The 19,503-nt window shown below is 41.0% G+C and overlaps 1 protein-coding gene across 1 annotated transcript in view; it reads right to left on the bottom strand.

Moving 5' to 3' along the window:
* Positions 1 to 19,503, bottom strand: part of BCAS3 (BCAS3 microtubule associated cell migration factor) — a 298,217-nt gene that overhangs the window by 200,494 nt on the left and 78,220 nt on the right. The window contains exons 15-16 of the mRNA XM_062507332.1: positions 19,432 to 19,495; positions 4,519 to 4,669 (exon numbers count right to left, since the gene is read on the bottom strand). Of these exons, the coding sequence (XP_062363316.1) occupies positions 4,519 to 4,669; positions 19,432 to 19,495 (215 nt within the window). The remainder of the gene's footprint in view (positions 1 to 4,518; positions 4,670 to 19,431; positions 19,496 to 19,503) is intronic.

Here is a 19,503-nt window from a genome sequence, read left to right as displayed (position 1 = left end):
ATTCAAAGTTCTGACAGAATTTTTGCAGTTTCTTACCTGATTCTGAGTTTTAGCAAATTGAAAACTAAAACAATTTGATTTCGTGTTGTTATGTTTAATAAAACTATTTAAGCTTTTAATAAGGTGTGCAATACCCATTTATTCCAACCCTCATCATGCCAAATCGAGAATCCTTTCATAAACAGTGCCAACTGAACAAATTTTAGTACAAATAACTGTATTTTGTATCAATTACAAATCATTACAGCAGTTGCTTTGTTACTAAAATGTATTATAAAACTAAAAGTTTGAGAAATATGTTTGAGAAATGTGCCAGAAAGAGAATGTCTGGCTTCAGACAGTTGTGATGAAATCTTTAGGTCTACCTTTTTTTTTTTTTTCTCTGTCTTTTCAGGAATTTTTTCGTAATTAATTGTACCATAATGTGGTGATTTTGCACCCCTTATTTTGGTTGCTGCAGTAGCTGACTCTGGGATAAATGAAGCTCCCTGAGATGAAACAAACGCAAGATATCTCAGTGACTTTATGTGCACAGAAAATTAAAATGATAAAATTGCATCACTTTACCTACTTCCCCCTTCCTCACTGAGGGTGGAATGAGAGATGGGATGAACAAGGGATAGAGTTTCATGTTTAAAAATACACTATCTAAATCTCCTGGCTAGAAAAAAGCAAGGTTTATCCCTTTCCTGCAAGGCACACTGGATTTCTGTGTTTTGACAAGACTCAGCTAATGCAGGTTCCATCCTGCTGCTCACTCCAGCAAGGATGAATTGGGGAGTGAAGTATGATACAAACATAATGACCCTGTCCCTTGAGGAAGTTAAAACAAATGCTGCTGTCAGAGGAGCCAACTTTGACAATAGTTTTTCTTTTGGGGCAATTATTTTATCTTTTCTTTCCCTCCTTCCCATTGCAGCTCATCCATGTCCCCACTGGAAACTAACTTCAGCTCATTCCACAAACCCAGGGAACACTTATGGAGTTACTGTGGGGCACAAAGCTGGATTCTAGAATGTTCTGATTCACTGCCTTTTGTGGACAATGAAATGGATCATACAGCTCTTCCCCTTCCTGATCTATAAGCTCATTGTAAATGAGCAATGAATTAACCCATTCACCAGCCTTGACATGGAATTCAGCATTACTATCAAAAAATGGACAGGGAAACTGAGGCACGGATATAGAAAGACTTATTAAATCTTGCTCTTGTGCTGTCCTGCATTCCCCCCGCTAATCTTTAAAACATCAGAAGCTTCCTTACTCATTAATGTTAGAGCCCCTCTGGGAAAGCCTGAATGTGCTGACAGCACAAACTACAGGAAAGCCAGTCAGTGGGATGACAAAATGTAGGGACAAAAATTAAGTGCTTGATGAAGGTGCAGAAATTACAGTGGGAGACTTGAAAAAGCAAAGGGAGAAGCAGAGGGCAGGGAAGAAGGAAAGGACAGCGATGGAAGGCAGAGGGGATGCTCCAAGATACTTCATGCTGACAATGGAACTTGCACTCAGAGCAGTGACTGATCAGAACATGTTCCAAAATCTACATGTTTGCAGGAGGAAAAAAAAGCATCCGTGATGAGCAGCACGGTCATGACACAATTCCAGACTCTGTCTTTCATTCCCATAGGGCTACAGGGAACACTTTTTAAAAATTTACTGCCATTCCACCTGTCAAGCAACATGACATGCTTTGCAGCTCAGCTCCAGACACACGATATTAAGTGCACTGATCAGCCCTTTCAATACCTGGAAAATATTTTGCTGTCTTGGATACTAGCAGAACAAACCCCATCTCGATTTTTTGGTTCATATAATCTACAAGGCTTCATGAAGATTTAATATTAAAGCAGCTGATGTTGAGAGCAAATAAAACGGACGAATCCAGCCCTCTAATTATACGGTATTTGAGCCTTGCTTACATGTGCTGCACCAGATTAAATTTTTAATTCTTTCAAAGTCACAAGCACAAGAGAGGAATCTTTGAGGGCAGTGACAGTAGAAGCTGAGTGATGCCAAGCCTGGCTCCTTTTCTGATCGCTGCACAATTGCAAGGTTCAGCAGCTGCTCCCAAGGAAGAGCCTTGTTTCCTCGGAGCACTGCTTAGAGGTGCTGACCATGTAGGTGTAAATACATCTGTCTTTTGCCATTTGCAGTAATACATGCCTCCTACACTTCTCCCAGCGAGGCAGATGGTCCCTGTCCTGTCGAAATCTTACACTGCACAGACTTCCAGTGCTATGTGTTTGCAGAAATATGAGGGCAGATGTTAAATATGTTAAACACACGCTTTGCCCCCTGGAGGTTTAAGTTAAGGCTGCTGTCTCAATTTGGTCATTTTAGGCATGCCAGGCTTCTTGGATCCTAGGCATTCCTCTTAAATCCCTGCTTTATAAATAACAGCTTTTCATGTTAATTTTGTGTACTTTCATCAAATATTTTGGATGCAGAACAAATGAAGGAAGCTCTCGGCTTAGTGTTACAAGGCTACGTGGGCTGTGCTGAAAATTATGATCCTCATTCATGAAAACTCTATTTACACAGCAGGGTATTTCCCATGACTGTTGTTTTCCCCCCTTACATAAGCCTCACTGAGCATTTTAAATTTAATTACTTTTAAAAATTACATAAAACAGAACAGAGACAGCTTGTGAACAGTATAATTTACCAGAAAACTACAAGTATGAATACTCCAAATATGTTTTAGATGTTTAAGAATAAAACATTAAATAAAATACTGCAGACTTATTACAACTGCAATAATTTTAGAAAGGTTTGCTGGTATCACACAGCACTAAGAAAACCTCTGCAATGAATTTTGCAATAATTACAACTGTAACCCAAGATTTTCCAAATCCTTCCCCTCACTGCTCCTATTGCCTACCTCCCCTGGCAGGCTTTCAGGTGAATTTTTAATTTCTTTCTCTGCCGTGTCCCACCTGGTTCTAAGTGTCTATTCCAGTTCTGGGAGCCCACATCTACATTTCTGTCCTTCACTGGCTGTATTCTTCAAGCCAGGTTTTTGGTATTTCCCCTCTTTGAGGAACTGTGACCTCCTGCCCTGTGACAACCTCCCCCTGATCCCACCTCCCTTCCCATCCTCATCCAGCATCACACCTGGATATGCTTCACCTGAGCAGCAGCAAAAATCTTCTTCACTCACTTTAAACTGAGCAGAAAACTAAAAAAGCCAAAACTAAGCAATTGAAATGTGTGTGTGGAGGAAGCTGAACCTCAGCATGACCCTCAAACTGTTTCTTTACTGTTTCTTAAGTTCCATTTAGAATTATCTGTGAAGTTCAGGAATTTCTCTCTCTGTTGGGGCAGCTGCGTGTCCGTGGCTCACGTTTGGCTCAATGAGCTCCATGAAATTCCCATTTCACAGCAAGGGCAGGGGGGGATTGCTGGACAGACACGAATGGACACACACGTGCACAGCCCAGCTTCTGACTGCCAGTGCACCCAGCACTGGGGGATTTTACAGCACGTCCTGAACTCAGGCACAAATTTGGGAATTACACAGGGACAGAGGGAATATCCGCCTCAAAAATAATTCCCAGTTCATGAAACACAAGGGAAAATTCACCTCACAAGCAGGGTTTGAGCAAGAAAGCACTGAAGCAAGGCAGGCAGTGCCTGTGTTTGCCAAAATGCAGGAAAAGGTGAGGAAGCTGTTTTGTCCAACCACATGCCATGCTCAATCTGCTTTCCTTAAAAATGTAAAAGCCCTCCGAAAACTAACAGAGCAATCAGATTTTTAACTGGAAAATATTCAGTAATTCAAACAACCAGAAAATGAGAGAGGAAAAATATAATCATCATCCTGTAGCTTTAATTGCAATAAAAGAATATTTAAAGTTTAGCAAGAGAAAAATGTCAGCTGTTGGACAGTATTAATTAATTTAAAATTGCTATGGTTTATGAAGCTCAGAAAATCTTATAATATATATATATTTAGAGGTGCTTTTCCCAAGAAATACTTTTAAGTGCTTTATCATGGCACATGAGAAGTACCGAAGTGCAGCTGACTCTGGAGAGGAAATCCACACGTGAATTACCCAGTCCAGAACAGTGCAACAGAGGAAAAATAAGGTCAAGAAAACAGAGGGATTAAGTTTTGCCTTTCTGCTCAACCTGGCTTACTCTCTTTCCAGTTCTGATGGTCAAAAATAGTTTCTGCTTGAAAAGGTTGGAAATCAAAATACACAAACTTGGGGAAAAAAAAGTAAGACCATATTTTATTCTGATTGAATACAGCTCTGCTTATGTTTCATTCCAATTCCTGGTGTGAAAACGTCTTCTGACCCACCCAAATGAATATTCCTGAATTTACAGAGGTTCGTTTTCAGGTTGTATTTATTCATCTGATGTTTTCAGTCTCCTCTCCTCCCACCCCCTTTCTGCTGCTATTAAATTACATACACTGAAATTAAAATACGGAATAAAACTAATTCTCACTAATAACACAAATGATTTCCACATGAATCATAAAGGCTAAGGAAGGTTTGTGCCACTTACCCTGTGCGTTTGGTGATGGTCCCTAATGTCATTGGCTGCTTGATTTGAGCAAGAGGCAACACCACAGTCAAACTTGGGAGAGGCAGGAGCCGAGGATTCCCGGGATTGTTGTTTGTGAAATTATTGTAAGTGTCTTGGCTGTTCAATTTACCTTGATGGGACAGAGATGCAATAAAACAAATTATTGGAATTTTTCTTCATTTATCATTGCTACATCTGCCTGAAATAAGATAAAAAAAGATCAAAAAAAACCCACAAAAAAACCCCCCACAAACAAGCTGCTGTTGTAATAAAAGAAAAAAAACCTAAAAAATTAATCTTCATTTCAGATAAAGAATAAATTAGAATGGAAAAAGCAATTACTAATTTTAAAGATGGGGAAAAGGGAGGATTTCTTTCCATGCAAGGGAAATTATTCCTCCTACTGCTGCTGCTGCTTGCCTGGCAGTTTTGTTCACTGAAAAGTTTTCGAGTTCGATTTGAAGGACAAGCTCTGGATTCCAATTCTCTATTTTAAAAAAAAAGGAGTATGCTGAAGGGAATTCTTTTCCTAAAGTACCACATACAGTGTTGGTAATTGGAAGTCCTGAAAAGGTCGCTTTTGTTGTCTCGACGGATAAAGACACGCAGAATAATCATCTGCAGAACTAAGGCTGGAGGGAAATATCAAGTAACTATGTCAAATAAAGCCACGCCAAACTAGATGTAAAAATCAAAAAAGTATCAGGAAAGTAACAAATTTCACATTCATTCAAAAAAAGACGAAAATGAAACACAGGTACTGAAAAAACGGAAAGGGAAAACATAACAAAAAAGCCCTCAACAACCCTAAATTTAGCTGATTTCAAAGAGGTCTGTGCTGGATGGACGCCCAGTTTGGATACGCTTTTCTTACTCGCTGTATCACTCTGTAGTCACAACCTTTCATTCTTCAGTTGGAAAAGGAAACTAGCTCCAAATTTCATGGACAGTAAAGAAAGAAATGTGAAGAAACCAAAGAAAGAAGTTAAACAAAAAAAGGGGCCAGTCTGTTTATAGCAGAATCAAAAGTACTTTAAATAGACAAGCAACCATGAATTAAAAGGTTTAGATCATTAACTTGTTTTTCTGTGTTCCTATAATGCTGTGAAACGCTGGCTTTGTTCTTAATCAAAAGGGAACCATATTGGGAATTAGGTTCCTAAACAACCGATGCATTCTACACAGATATTATACAAATCCCAGGCCAAATCCATACAATCTGCCTCAAGAGCAGCCACCTTTTTTCAAGGAAGAAAAACAGCACAGCAAAGGGTTTCTCACAGGAAGCTGCCTGAAAAGCTTTAATGGTACTTCAGATGGATGGAAAATAGGAAAAGGAAGGCGGAAAAATCTTAATGAATGTCTCATCATCCTAAAGACACTCAATGCTTCCTTCACCCTTCTTTTAATACTATATAACTGTGAGCTGGGGGGTTTTATTTGGGGTTTTCTGCAAAGCCCCCAGACCTCTGCATCTCAGAGAAGCACAATAACAGAAATGATGAAATTACAAAGTGTATTTTGTGATAAGTATCTGGCCTGAGCATCCATCAATACGTTTTAAGAGAAATAGCAAGGCTTTAATGAAGAACAAGCCTATTGAAGTTTCCAGAGAGCAGATTTCATTAACAGCAATTTTCCTGCACCAACTTGGAATACAAAGAAAAAGGAAAAGGAAAAAAAAAATCCAGCTCAGTTTTAAGTAAGACTGAGATGCAATTAATTTTTTTTTTTAAAGATGAGTTTAATAATGCATTTTTGGTTCTTGCAGGAAGGTGTATGGATAGTTTTGTGCATTATTGTCTAATTAGTCACTGCTCCTACAGCCAAGGCCTGTCTGGAAGTGTTTCCCTCTCCCATATTCCCCTGGATCCACATGGGCACAGCAAACACCGACGGCATCCACTGGGGGGGCTCCAAATGGCTGCAATTTGTTCTCTTTTTTCTTATTCAGAATCTAATGATTAAGTCTGAACTACTGATCCAAGGGCTGGGTTGGAACAGCCCCCTCTCCCCTCTCAAGGCACATTTCATGTCTCAGTGCCCTCTGCTCCCAGCTTCATGTGGTTTTCCATATGCAAAACCTTCAGCTGATTCAATGGAATATTTGCATGCAGAGTAATGAGGGATTTACAGATGTCTTTCCTACACCAGGATGAGCTGCTTTGCTACCATACAAGTTGAGGACTCCCAGAGCACTTAGAAAACTGCAGGATTATCTCATCCCTTTGGAGTTTTTTATTAATTGTAGGAACATCTTACGAATTCTTAGGCTCATATATAAGGAAACATAATTAAGCAAAAAAAAGTACTAAACAATAAAAAAAAAGAAGAATGAAAATGTGTAGAAGAGGTTTTGAAAGGGACTAAAATATAAAATGATTCTTCTTTGAGAAAGAAACAAAAAAATCCCAAAAACATTCAGGAGGTCAAGCATTTAATTTGTAACTATGTATTTGGAAGTATAGCTAAATCTGATGTATACAAACCTCAATAAAAAATTAACCAAACCAGACCTCATAATACACAGCACTTCACAGCACAAACATGATAAAAAATTCTGCTGTGACAAATGGAAAAGCTGTAAATACCAAACATATGTCACAATAACCATTATCTGCCAACCTGCATTTTCTGCTGCAACAGTCAGCTGTTTAACTGCAAAAACTGTAATTAAAAGCGATACTAGTAAAAAATTAAAAGTTGGAATTCTACAAAGAGGAGAGAAATTATTCCTGATGGGAGAATTGCTCTTGTAAATCTGACTACAATAGTATTAAGATGGTGGGGATGATTAAAGCTAAAGAAAACCCCCCAATTTTCTGGTATGCTGCTGTATCCATCCAGGAATCCCAAAAATTACCCTTCTTTTCCTCCAGCCCTTCTAAGCAGGAAACTCCTGCAGCAAACAGGAGTTGTGTGTGCACAGGGCAGTCAGGGCCAAAAGAGCACAAAGAATGCAGTCAAGCATCAACATTATTTCTGCAGCTCAAGCCGTTGTTGATTCACTGTCAAAGGACAAGCAACAAACAAGCCAAAGTTTAAGTCGGGTAGAAATATCCAGTATTTTTCATCCAGCAGAATGCTGAACTCAAGTTACCTCCTGACATGTGGACAGTGCATTTAACTCTAAATGGCTCGAGACTGACACACACAGATCTCATCCTACAGACTACTCCAGGAATGCTTTTGTTGCAATCAATCATCACCATCATAATTCCATGGCAAATGTGTCCTCTCAAGGATCATTTCCAGTGGAGCATCCTGAGCAAGGAGGCACTTTCCCTTGGTAATCACCCAGAGCCCTCAGGACCCCGTGCAAGGCATGGGGTCAAGGACTTGTCTTTCCATGGGCTGCCATAGAGGAGATTTTCCTATCAGAGCTGTGCATGGGATACATTAAAGCCAGTCCAGGCTGGTAAATCTCTTACTAATTTTACTAAGGAACTTCCAAAAAGCTGAGGATGCCATGGTTCTGGAGTTTGACAAGTTCATTTGCAAGTGCAGCCTTACATTGGGCAAACATTGCCTACTGAGACACGGAAAACCCAATCCATTGGTTTTGGTCCTGTTTGCTGAGAGTCTGCAAAACCACCACCATCTCATCCCCCCAGAACCTGAGCCACTCTTTTCCAGACATTTTATTCCACTGACACTCAACGGAGAAATGGATTAAGCTGAGGATAAAAGTGAAGAGAGCAAACAACAATGGGCTTTGTTGTCAGAGGGAGGGAGCGGCCGCCGGGCCAGCCTGGCTGAGCTGAATTCCCAAACCAGACATCACTGACAGACTCACTTCCACCGAGGAAAAAAGGGAGGCCTGCAAGTGCCGGACAAAAGAAATCCCAGCAGACAAAGAAAAAACAAATTAAAAGCACCATTGTAAAATACAGATGCTATAAGGAAAATAAACTTCACAAGATTTAGTGGGTTTTGACAAAGCTGGACATCTGTGGAAAAACCATCAGGAGGAGCTCCCAGGTATGCCCAGACAGGCTCGGGGTCCCACGGCATCGCTTCCCTCCTCAACCCCTGGGCAGAGACACCCTCAGCTCTCCACACACCTCCAATGTTAAATCTGTCAGTTACTCTTCGGGCCTGAATATGAGACTTAAACATTTGATCAAATCACGCTTCTTTAAGTCTTCAAACCGTATTTTTGGATAAGAAAGGAAAGTTACATCAAGAAGAAAACATTCAAGACCTGCAAGACTCCAACACTGTTCAAAAAGCAATCAATCAACTGAAAGCAATTAATACAGCTATGTGTTCTTCTTCTGATCAACTAAGAGCCTTAATGAATACAGGCCAGATATCAAATTGAGCAGTGAGCAGTGTTTGAGGGCACTGCTGTCAGAGATCACCTCTGAGGAGAGGAGGAGATACACCCTGATTTTTTGGCACTACTATTGACACAATTCTACATCCAAATGCAGCTTGGCAGGATGCTCCTCAGCCCCAAGGATTGTGTTCAGAAGCAACACAGTGGGGCTGAATGACTTCATAGGATCCTGAAAGAATGATGTGGATGAAGCCCCTGCTACTCTGTTCTTTAGTCCACACACAGTCCCACATTAATGCAACCAAATCACTTCTTATCTGATTTCAACCGAGTTTGAAGCTATCAGTACCACAGATCCCATTTGTGCACGGAAATGGAACTCCTAAATCACAGCCAAGCTTAAAACCACAACTACACCCCCACACCTAAGGGATGCAAACACCAACTTACCAACAAACTGAAATTAAACCCTTTTACCCATTAAATTTCAGCATGTGTATGACATGCCTCCAAGTACTACAGGATTTTCTTTGGTGTAAACTATCAGTGAACAAAGCAAAGAGGACTTGGCCCAGACAATTTTTTCTGGTAGGAAAGTAATGATCAGAAGAATTTTAGCTTCTCTGTACACTTAATTTGAAAAACTAAAGTGGTATCAAGCACCTCTCAGCCTTATAATAAAATGCTTCTATGCTGATTTTTTCCATTTTTCTTCCATTACTCCAATACAAAAACCTTAGTAATGCAGTGTCATTAAAATTCAAACCCTACTTGATTAGCTTTTATATCTTCCAGTATTTAACAGACTCCATTTCAAAGGGTACCATGAAGTCTACTGACATTAACACTACATATAAACATCTATAATTTGGTAAATAAAAATGCAGTAACTCCGGGCTATGCAATCATGTGGAGGCCAAGTTACAGGAAAATGAACCATGTTTGGCCATTTACTTCTGTTTCGTGTAACACTGAGGATTCCTCAGCTAAACATTCCCTAATTGTATAATGCAAGGGAAATAAAATCCTTTCTAACTGGTAGGCAAAAAATGGCAGGAAAAACAGAAGTGTCATGGATGTGCTGGTTTATTTTGCTTTGCTTTTCATTCAATACAAAAAGTTTCCCGGATGAGAATGGAAAGCTTCCCAGCTTCAGTTCCAAGACTTTCACCCTCATTTCTGACCTTTCCTCAGACATGTTCCAGTATAATCTGTAATCTACTACAGTCGGAAGAGGAAACAGCAGGGCCCTGGTGAGAAATGCTGCCTTGTGACCCGAGCAGAGAACCCAGAGGAAGCAATGCTGGCTCACAGAGTCCTTGGAAGAGGCTGACAGACAAACTCAGTAATGGCCCGGGAAACACACCCAGCACCACGAGCCCTAATTACTGCCAAAGTGGCCTTTTTCTTTCGTGTTTTGTTTTATTCAGTCTAACATGTGTTATCTTTCTTTGTAAAATGTTAGACATTTTCCTAGAAAAAGTCAGGAAATGAACTATTTTAGTCAATGATCGCCCCTCAATTAAAGTTACATTGCCATTTCCTTGAATTGTGTCCTATCAAATTTAAACTCATTTCACACCCTAACCCTCAATATTTCCAGTACAATTAGACCCATTAAAGGAGGAATATTATGTCTTAGCTACTGTACACACACCATGTAGCTACTCAGAGCTAAACCTATCACTATCTGGCTTCCATTGGAATGGATGGGAGAAAATAACGCAACCGGTTGTTTTTGTAACATTTAAATCTGTTTGATATGGAACCTTTGGAAACACAGATGCACTAAATCTCACGATCACCCTAAGAAAGCAGAGCTTGCTCTCTGTTTGCATCCAGGCAAGGCATGTGATGGTGACAGCTCCTAAGTCAGAGTGCTCTGCAGAGACACGCAAGCGCCAGCCCAAGTGTCTCGGTCGCTGCTGGGACAGAGTCCCCTGCCCTCTCACCCGAGCTCCTTGAACTTCAGCAACATCCACTCAAAATCTGAACATGGCCTCATAACAGTCCCTTCCTCCTTCTGGAGCTTTTCTACTATCTTCAGTTTCAGGAACTTTGTCCCTCAGTTATGAAGTGTCCCACTCACTGATACCCAATAATCTCCTCTTGTGCTCAGCAGAGAAGGAACTCCCATGACCCCTTCGCTGCCTGTGCCTCTACCTGGACAAAGATGGATTTCCTTAGAAAACAGCCCCTCCACCACCACATACAAGTCTGGCATAATAATCATCTTTCAGGACTTTTTTAACTAAAAATACTGTTTGTGCAAGGCTCAAGTCCATGTATGGGCAAAACTCAAAATAAACCCAACCAAACCGGTTTGCCAGCTGTTGGCTTCAGGCTTTGTGCAGGCAGCGGCAGCAACGCTTCAGCTGGGCTGTTCCAGATGGTGTTACCAGCCAAAACAGCCAAACTGGCCACTCTCTGCTGGGTCACCTCCAGCAAAGGCCACGGCTGAATCTGCTCTCTTTGAAACAGATCTTGCACCTTCAGCTCTCCACAGATGGGAAGAGTGCAAGATTAGTTTCTTATAACTACTAGGGGTATAGCTGCAGAGTACGTTGCAAACAAGCAGGAAAGAGCAGTGCCATCCTCCCCACCATGTGGCAGTAAGCCAGCTCTGGGCCAGTGGCTGTGGCTACCGCAGCTCTGGACTGGAGTTTGCAAACTCTTGAGAGGACAGGACTCTCTGGGCTCAGACTAGCACACTGCACTAATGAGGTTATCGTGCAGGCAGCCTCCGGGCGCTGGGGAGAGGCTCTGCCGCTCCCATTTCTTGCACATGGGAATTTTGCTAACACTGTCTGCTGGTGAATGATGAAGCGCTTGAGAAAACAAGAATGCACTATGGCTGCCCCTTGTCGTGTCCATCCATCATAATTCAGATCAGCACAGATTTCAATGCAAAGCCTTCTTTCAGGAACAGCTAATTTTGTAAACTTTGGAAAATTTCGGTGTCTCAGACTTCTGTTGCAAATGATACAGAATAAAATTATCTTTATGACCTTAATGGTTTTTGTATTGAGACAGCACGGTCAGAAAAACTGATCCACCAGTCTTAGAAACTACAAAATGAACTGGGCTGGGAATTTCTGAAGGACATCTCTGTGTACAAATGTGTTTGGTGAGGAGATGGGGGAAATTTAATGCACTTACCCAAAGGGCTGAGCCCACTACAATTTATTTTGATTATAAACTACATGTTAATACATCTGTGATTTTTTTTTTATCCCTACCTTTCCATCTCTGCCTAATTTTCCCTCCAGTTCCAACCATAAAAACAAATATTTTAGCATCTGAATTCAATCCAGGTTGAATACAGGAGATTTATCCCAAGTTATGTGAAAAAAAAAAGTGCCTTGAGAACCACTGCATTTGAGAACTTGATAATAATATCCATGGGTAATTACAATAAATGGCTTGTCTGAAACACCCATAGAATAGGAACTGAAGCAATCTGTCCCTCTTGCACCCACCACGCACCCTCGGCAGCTCTGCTCTTTTACCCATGACCGTTGAGGATGTTTTCTGGCTCCGTGACAGCATCGTGACTCAGGTCATGAGAAGTGTCAAAGATGCATTTCCTTGAGATGGGAAAAAGCAACTGATTTTAACAGCCCACAAGGGCTAAGCAAAAAAGAATAAGCTCAATCAGCACATTTAAGGGCAAAGATAAACCTTTTAAAAGATAGAAGTATATTTTATTTCTAATCTTAATGCTTACGTTTCTTTCCATAAAGTGTTTACATTTTTCAGGCTACCAAAGATGCACAGTTCATTAAATGCCTTACTGAAGAATAATAAACTAAAAAAAAAAAAAAAAAAAAAAAAAAAAAAAAAAAAAAAAGAGGGCAGCAAGGGCAACACCCATTTACTGCATAATCCATCACCAACCTTATAGACAGGGAGGCTGATTCAGGCTGCAGACACGAGGAAGCAGCCCTGGATTCCCAGAATACTCTCTGCCAGGGGAAGCAGAAGGTGTTTGGGCTTGAACTCAGCATGTCCATCAGATAAAACGATTGTTCCCACCAGCTCTTGCCCCATTCCTTCCCCTCAATGGTTACTTACATGGAGCTTCACATGCTTTCACCTTCCCTCATGCCAAACCTCCCTTGTCATGCAACACCCTCCATACTTAAACCTCCTCCTTCAGCTGATACAGTCTCTTGAAAAACTCTAGATTCTACTTTCTCACCTTCTGGTCCAACATATTACAGGCTAGTATCAGGTGAGCAAAGCTACTTTTTGTCATTTCACTGATGGCAGCTCCCTTGAACCACTTACATTCCTTGACCCACCAACAAATGTCTGGATTGCAATGTATCCCCTGTGCTAGTCCACTCCTCTCCTGACCTAATTCCAGCCTTTCCCCTTTGTGCTTTGGCCATGAACCATGCAGAGAATCTTTCCTGCGTCACTCCTTCAGTGACCAACTCTTTTCAGCTGGACTGTTACTCCAAATCTCAGCCCTGCTGATGGCTTTTATGCTGATCACACTCATTTCAGCTGTACAGATGTGTACCTAACCCTCTGCACTGACACACTGAGAAGACGTAAAGTCGAGCATGTTCCTTCCCATGGATCATTAATATCATTATTTATCAATTTCCAATTGGCAACTGCACAACCCCATCAAAGCACTGCATCAGCTGCAGGATGCTGTTACTACTTGCAGTGTACAAAAAGGAAATGTGCTAGCCTGTCTTTTATGTACCTGGTTAGCTGGGGAGATTTGTGGATGGAAAAAGATAGCTTTACTGTAAACTAAGAGGGAGTAATTGAAGGAACAATTGAAATAACCATAGAATTACAAACTGTCATTCATGAAGTCGTTTTCAGATAAACACTCAAAATTCCAGTTACCACTCCTTGGACTCCCTCAGTACCTGACTCTGACACATCAGCACTTGACCCTCTCAAAATTTCCTTCCATTTGATGTTACCAAGACTGAAATCATCCATCTTGACAGGAAAACTTCAGTGGGACGTTCACATCTGTGGTAATCCCACTCCTCCCTGCCTTCCCCTTTCCCTTCACCTCACGATCCATCTCTGCCATCACAGTCTCCTGTGCGCTGCCGATTATTTCCCCTCTGTCTGTCTACCCACAACCTTTCCGAAACAGTTTGTTCTGACCACTGCTACAGCATTTGCTGTGCTAAATCACTCAGTCATAGAGTTTTACACTCCCTATCTCCAGAGCAATTCCCTTCTGATGTCCGTCTCCTTCAATTTTCAATCTATCTGGAATATCCAAAACTTCTCTTTCAAATATCAACACAAACATGCCCCAGTCTTCGATCTGTGTTGTTTACAAAAACCTGCTTTAGAAACACTTGATGTACAGACACGAACTTCCCTTGTGACAGAATTTATCAGTCTACTTCCCTACTTATCTGAAGGGAACGGATCTTTTCCTTCCACTTCAGAAACTACCCAAAATACACTACCCACTTTTTCACCCCACTGATTCTCTACCCATTGCCAAAAAAAAAAAAAAAAAAAAAAAAAGGGGGGGGGGGGGAAGGCACCTAAAACACAGCAAACACAGGTCCCTTAAACCCAGTAAGTTTCTTGATAAGTTCCCAAATTGGTGATTCCAGCTCTTCCCACCTCTTCTCCCAGCCTTACACGTGGGACCTTCCATCGCCACCACCGGGACTGCTTCAGAAAGAAAGAATCATCACAGAGTCACAGAACGGTCTCTAAAAGTCATTAGCAGAAAATTCCCACCGGCTAAATTAATTTTGTTTGTTTGTTTGTTTGTTTGTTTGTTTGTTTGTTTTTCCCAGCTGCCTTAAAACCGCGAAGAGGAACTTCAGGTGAAGGCGTGAAGAGAATCACTCGATGCTTCAGACAGCACAGAGAATGTGGAGGGTTTACATTTGCAAATAAATATTTATAAACCCTACACGAGGCAGCTCGATGCCCGCTATTAGTGAATAAAAAGAGAGGGTTTGATCCTCATCACCACCATTTGTCCGTGTTCCGGAGTCCTCCCCTCAGGGCCGGCCCCGCCTGAGGCGCCGTGGCCGGGGGGAGGGCGCCCCCTGCAGGCCGCGGCGGGTGAGGCGGGAGCGCCGACGGAACCGGGCCCGAATCTGCGCTACGAAACGGAGCTGCAAAAGGGAATTACTTGAAATGATTTGAAATTACTCTTAAATTTAAAAAAAATAAAATAAAATAAAAAGAAAGAAAGAGAGAGGAGAGTGCCGATGTGGAGAAACACGAAAATGATACAAATCGGAATGTTAAAAGCACGGTAAAACAACGCGGGGCCGATGGTGTAGCTCGCTCTGCTCTCTCCGTGCAATTTGTTTCTATCGGGAGAAGCTACAGAAAAAAATTAAACCTAATAGAGAGTTTTCCAAGAACCCTTTTCAGCTCGTGTTCACGGCACTTCGTGAAGGAACTGCCCTCCAGTGCTCTAAGTTATTATACAGTTAATTTTCTTTGAAACTATTTTTGTCTGCCTCTCTCTAAATAGGTGGTTTCTTAAGTGAGTGTTACTTAAAGGAAACCAATCTGTTTTTCAGGAAGGGCTGATGATGTCAGTCCTTTCAACTCTGCTTTCCCATAAGAATTCTTCTAGTAAAAGGAGTTTCACTCTGGGAAATAGTGAAAAGTAACGTGAAAATATGTAAAGCATCTCAGGCTGCATGTTTATCAAACTTCCAGTTTTAAGCTTGGATTTTAATCATGTTGCGATTGCGACAAATGAAGGAAAAGCAAGAGAAAACTTTTTGATTTTTAAACTTAGGAAAGGTTTTGCAAATGCGCCATGCTAAAATATTTATAAAGTGATAACTACAAGCCTGAATGCACTGTATTGAGAACAGTGTGTTTTTTTTCATAATTCTAAATTTATATACTCCCTTTCAGCATTGGTATTAAATCTGAAACAGAGCCACGGCGTACTATGAACAGTTTTTTGGCAAATAAATAAATACTTCAATCCCCAATGAAATGCAAGGCAAATTCAGAGAGTATCATATTATTATGGAATATTTTTAGTAGGTGTGGATGTGTAGCTATAGATCCAATGTTAACTTACTGGATTATTATTTGTTCTGGTACTGGAAATTCCTGCAGCCAATAACAGAGAAAACCAAGTGAACAGAGCTAGAGAGACTTTATTTCACTTACTGGTGGTGCAAGAATTAATAACATTCTGTAAATTTTAATTTGCAGGATTAAAATATTCAGAGTTATATGTAGTTTTCAACCTTCCAAGTAAAGCATTGCATTTTTTACAGCTAAATGCTCCTTGCTATTCACATGTGGGCGTCCTGAAGAGAACAGGGAGAAGTTTGCATCACCAAGGACATGGCTCTGCTTTAACTACTCATCCCTTAATCCTCACAGTGTACCTGTGAGACAGGTAAGGACCATCAACCCAATTTTATACAGGTAAAATGGTCACATAAGGCTATATTTTACCCTAATGTTCACGATGACAACCAACTGATGTTGTAATAGTCTTATAATAGTAAAAGCCCATAAAAGGATCCCAGCATAACTCAAGATATTCCTCACAACACACTCTGGCAATCCAAGGGAATGACAAAAATACAACCTCGCTGCATTAACAGACAGAACAGCCCAAACAAAATCTCTGTCGGCTGTACAAGGTGCAAAGGAAATATCTCTTTATCATCCTCTATTTAACAGTTTACTTCATTCTGCTGGAAAGAACAAAGCCAAACAATGATTCATTTGGAAATGAAATCATCCCTACCCCCAGCAAAGGCTGACATTGTGTGGGTAAACAGTCCTGGGGTGCTCCAACACAATGTAAATAGATTGCATTGCTACTATATACACAGCAAACAGTTTCATTTTGAAACCAGGAGGAAAAAAACAAGTGAGAAAAATATGACAGGCCAGAGCTCTGAAAATATTTACAAGAATAAAAGCTAATCACAAGTTACCATCAATAAATTACAATTGCCAAGCAAAGGGAAGATAAGCCAGTGCAGTCTTTTGGCCTAAGGTTGTAGCAATAATATTGCAATGCAGAAGGAATATCAGCAGAAAGATTAAAAGCAGTTTTTTTAATGTAGGGTTTACCGAAAATTGGAAAAGATGTAAGAGGAAAATAGTGATGATGTGACTCCACACAGAAAAATCCTCCAGTTTGCCACAATCTCCTCTGAATCAGTCACTTAATCAACACCTTGTCCCAGAGCAATGGTGCTCTCCAGGACATGGCCTCTGGCTTTATTTCCATTTTAATCAGCTGCACTTAGAGGGGTGATTAAGGAACATAACAGTTATTCTTCTTGAAGAAAGCTACAAAATTAAAGTCATTCCACACGAGGGGAACAGAGAGATTATTACTGTTGTCACACAGCAGAGAGCTGACAGACAAAATCAGCTGAATAAAATTCACCAAGGGCTTCAGAGCGAGTTAGAAGTAAAGCAAAGAATTAAACCCAGAAATGCTCTTTTCTGTTTCGAGTACTCGTTTACACTTCTGTCACCAGACTGCCGAGACTCCTCCAAACAACGATAATTTAACATTATAATATGGTAAGGAGCTGTTACAATCTGAGTAAACACATCTTGGCTCACAAATTAAAATAATCATCGGTCTCTGGCTAACCCTGCTGCCACACACACACACACACAGTCCCTCTGCTGAAAGTCGCTCTGAACTTCAGGGGTTTTTACAAGTTGATGATAAATGGCTTTTTATAAAAAGCTTAGAAGAGGGTTCAATATCCTGCCTGCCCTTCATCCAGGGGAACTGAAAGATTACTGCAATGAAAAAGCAGCAATAAAATTACTGAAAATATTACAGTATTTTACCAAATGGCCTCTTTCAAACACAACTATTTTTTTTTTTCCTAATATTTTAAAGACATCTGTGCCAACTCCTCTACATAATCCCCACAAATTTCTAATGGAAAATGAAGTTTTGCAAGTTACCAACACTTCTGCACTGCAAAAGTGATGAGCACAAACCATGTGAAGTCCTCCAGGAATCAAAGTCACCCTCCTGCCTTAATTCTCAGCACCCATGTGCAGACTTCCAGTGGAGTTGATTGTTTAAACAGAGCCAATTTTCAAGCAGTGATGACTGCACAGAGATCTTGAAAGAAATCTGATTTATTATCTTTCAAGACAGACATTTGCAAACTGAACTCTTGAGACACTCCCCTAAAAGCTGCTGCCTTTCTCTCAGTGACTGGTCCATATATACCCATCTCCTACCTCCACCTGAACATCCTGAAACTGCTGATTGTTCTTTTTTTAAAAGTGTCAAATCTATTCAAAACTTCAGATGTACCTCAGACTATTGTAAAGGCCAACAACTTACTGCAATTTCCCTTGACAGAAAATAGAATTGGCCGTATGATAGCCACACAAATTGACAGTTCCTTCCTCTCCTCTCCATGATATCCACAGTTAAAAGCAGTTGGATGTGCCACAGCAAACCTTTGGAACACTCCCCAGCCTGTTTCAGGCTGAGCTGCTGTACAGAGATGAGAGGAAGTGAAATGGTAGATACACAACTGTCTCCAAAGAGGAAGAAAGTTCAGAGCACGTTTTGGGTGCCTTCCAGTGGCTCCAGGCAGAAGAGGATGGCTCCAGAACAGCCACGCACAAACCTTTGTTCAGAGAAGTCCAAAGAAAGGCAAAAATAGAGAGGGTTGTTCTGAGACAAGTCTGGTTCCCTTAATAATCACCAAGTCATAAAACAGTTCCTTTGATTCAGAAATCCCACAAAGGTTCTCTCTATAGCAGAAAGCCCAGCACATAGTTGGGCTTTCACAAGAGCTCCTAATCCTACTCATAATTAGGGAAGAGAGACTGTTCCTGGCCATTTTTAATACTCTCAGAGTGGAAAAGGGTGGCTACCCCAAACAAACTGCTATTCAAACTTTCACTTCCATGGAACTTGTGACTTACTCTAAACAGAAAGGAGGCATAAGGATGCAGCAAATCCTGAATGCAAACAAAGCAGCTTCTAGCACAGACCTCATGAAAGAGGAAAGCTGAAAGAAAAGACAGAACTGGAAAAGTTGTGACATTGATAATTTTTGAACATTTTTTGAGGCTCCCCTTCACATCCTTCGAGTTCTCCAAGGCACATCCACCACAGGAACAGGATGGACAGATCAATTCTTTCAGATTTTTTCACCTTTACACATTATTTTGTCACATTGCTCCCACATACAAAAAAAAATGGACACAAATCTGTGCCATCAGCTTCCCACTGCCTTCTTCCCATATTTCTCCTTGAGCAGTATTTATTGCAGATATTCAGATGTGCTTTGTGATCATCAAGGCCAATGAGCAAAGAGAATTTTAGTCAATAAAATTCTTTGAATGCAGACCAGTTTACTGACCGTGTGCTACATGGAAGCAAAACCTGAAACCTGAAGGCCCCCAACCTTTCAGCTGAGTAGCAATTATTAACACATCTGTGACAGCATCATTTACTTACAGCAAGCTGCAAAACCAGAACTGTCTTTCCAAACTGTTTCCACCTTGGCTCACTCCTGCAGTATCCGCACACAGCACAACGCCTACAGAGCCTCATTTTCTTAAATTCATATTATCCTTGTGATGGAGAGAAGGGAATAAAGTGGATTTACCATGGAGAGGTGAGCCAGAGGGGCTGCTGGACAGGCCGGGCACGGGGCTGCAGCGTCCCCCCTGCTTGGAGG

The sequence above is a fragment of the Cinclus cinclus genome, chromosome 22 (assembly GCF_963662255.1).
Source record: "Cinclus cinclus chromosome 22, bCinCin1.1, whole genome shotgun sequence".
Classification (NCBI taxonomy): domain Eukaryota; kingdom Metazoa; phylum Chordata; class Aves; order Passeriformes; family Cinclidae; genus Cinclus; species Cinclus cinclus.
The sequence above is the reverse complement of the archived record's forward strand: the minus strand, read 5'-3'. Positions and strand labels throughout refer to the sequence as shown.